This window comes from Alosa sapidissima, chromosome 22, assembly GCF_018492685.1.
Source record: "Alosa sapidissima isolate fAloSap1 chromosome 22, fAloSap1.pri, whole genome shotgun sequence".
NCBI lineage: Eukaryota > Metazoa > Chordata > Actinopteri > Clupeiformes > Clupeidae > Alosa > Alosa sapidissima.
Window position 1 is genome coordinate 7,077,071 of NC_055978.1, and position 2,500 is coordinate 7,079,570.

General features: G+C 47.8%; 1 protein-coding gene and 1 long non-coding RNA gene across 3 annotated transcripts in view; one reads left to right on the top strand and one right to left on the bottom strand.

Annotated features, from left to right (window-relative positions):
- prickle1b (prickle homolog 1b) overlaps positions 1-2,500 on the top strand; it is a 42,109-nt gene that overhangs the window by 30,460 nt on the left and 9,149 nt on the right. For both annotated transcript variants that reach the window (XM_042078356.1, XM_042078354.1), the window contains exon 3: positions 1,506-1,619. In XM_042078356.1, coding sequence (XP_041934290.1) covers positions 1,506-1,619 — 114 coding nt within the window. The remainder of the gene's footprint in view (positions 1-1,505; positions 1,620-2,500) is intronic.
- The window catches only part of LOC121697079, a 15,912-nt gene that overhangs the window by 5,161 nt on the left and 8,251 nt on the right, over positions 1-2,500 (bottom strand). The window lies entirely within an intron of this gene.

The window sequence follows — 2,500 nt, forward strand, 5'->3', positions numbered from 1 at the left end:
TGTGCAAACCAAGTTGGATAGGGGTTAAATCTGTGGGGGCTCTGTTGACAAGCTTATTTTGTTACTGTGCACATGCACACACACACGCACACACACACAGAGAGAGAGAGAGAGAGAGAGAGAGAGAGAGAGAGAGAGAGAGAGAGAGAGAGAGAGAGTCGGCAGGCTATATGGCCCTCTCTTGAAGCAGGATTTCCCCTCATCTTCCCCCTCACACATATACGAAAAACACACACACACACACACACACACACACACACACACACACACACACACACACACACACACACACACACACACATACACACACACATGGAAGCAATGAAGGGCCAGTGTGAGCAGAGTCTGAGAAATCAACTAGAGGCCTCTGAGAGTCACACTGTTTTTGTAACCCCACACCCCACCTCATTTTTCTAAGTGTAAAGTGTGTGTGTGTGGGGGGGGGGGGGGGGGATGGGGGGGGGGTAGCATGATATGTCCTTTAGCCTTGCAATGGGACACGCCCGGTGTTTGTGCGTGTGTGTGTGTGTGTGTGTGTGTGTGTGTGTGTCTGTGTGTGTGTGTGTGTGTGTGTGTGTGCGTGCGTGCGTGTGTGTGTGTGTGTGTGTGTGTGTGTGTGTGTGTGTGTGTGTGTGTGTGTGTGTGTGTGTGTGCCTAGGGGATATGCTCTGCAAATATACAAGCCAGGGATTCTAGAACTAAACTGACATCTTCATGGAAACCCATTCTCTCGAAGCATCCACACACACACAGACACACACACAGACACACACACACACACACACACACACACACACACACACACACACACACACACACACACATGTATGTCACTTCAGCTTATATCCCTTGCCCTGGGGTTATTGCATCTAGCCTATATCCTCTGTGCAATGAACTGTGATCATAAATAGCCTGTAGTGTGTGTGTGTGTGTGTGTGTGTGTGTGTGTGTGTGTGTGTCTGTGTGACGGCTGATCAGCAATATGTGCACCAACCCTCATCTCAGTAGCCAATGAGAGCTGGGCCCCAAGCCCAGATGAGTAAAACAAGCCCTCATCACAAACACACACACACACACACACACACACACACACACACACACACACACACACACACACAGCTGCCCTTAACCCCAGCTCTCCATTCCATTTCCCCCATAAGCCTCTCAAATCACAGGAGCTAATCCGTCCTATATGTATCGCTCCCTCTAACCATCCCTCTCTCTCTCCCTCTCCCTCCACCTCTCCCCCTCTCTCTTTTCACTCTGTTTCCTTGTCCTTCCATCCTGTTCTTTCTATTTCTATTCCTCCTCTTTTTTCCTCTTTCTTTTTCTCTCTATTGCTGTCCTTCTTTCTTTCTCTCCATCTTCTTTCTTTCCCTCCTCTCTCCCTCTCTCTCTCTTCCCTTCCCTCCCTTACTCCGTACCTGTCTCCCTCCTCTTCTCTCTCTCTCTCTCTCTCTCTCTCTTCTCCCTTTCCTCCTTCCTTCCCTCCCTCCCTCTCTCAGGTGCAGCTGTATTTCTCCTGTCTGCCGGAGGAGAAGGTCCCCTATGTCAACAGTCCAGGGGAGAAGCACAGGATACGCCAGCTACTCTACCAGCTGCCCCCGCACGACAACGAGGTATACACACACATACACATACACACACACACACACACACACACACACACACACACACACACACACACACACACACACACACACATGCACACACACTTAACACACACGCACGCACACTCTTAACTTTTTCTCCTGTACAATCACCAGCTACTGCAACACTATTGGTCTCCCTGAGTTCTCAACTGTGTGAATAATACTGGAATAATATATCTGTCTCTGGCCTCCTGTCAGAGGTTCCTTCATATTGGACTTGGGTTCTACTCAAAGTTCCTTCCTGGGTGTTTTCCCTGACACCTCGTCCTATGTTTTTGCTCTCGGAGGTTTAGGTTTTCAGTTTCATAGAGCGATCCTAAGACAACATCAATTGTTGTTGGCAGTGTACAAATTAATTGAATTGAAACTGGATCAAATTGAAATGAACTGAATTGAGTTGAAACTGGGTCAAATTGAAATGAACTGAATTGAGTTGAAACTGGGTCAAATTAAATTGAGTTGAAACTGGATCAAATTGAAATAAACTGAACTGAGTTGAAACTGAATCAAAATGAATTGAACTGAATTGAACTCATTGCATTTAATTAAAGACATCAACTCTCCTCCTACACTGAACACTCTTTGCTGAATAGTCTCTGACAGCACTGGGTGTTTTGCCCTCACCTGGGCAGATACTGGAAGCCACAGGGCAGATCTTTTCAGGCCAGGGCATTGTGGGGCAGTAAAACATTGGTGGCGGGGGTCGTTTTTATGATGTTTGCGTCCAGGGCCGTTGCTCTACGCCTCTCAGCATTCCTCAGATTGTTGTGGCTGGACAGACGCAGGCCCGTTCACTCAAACACACACACACACACATAGTACACCAAGTATTGCTTGCAGACAGCTCT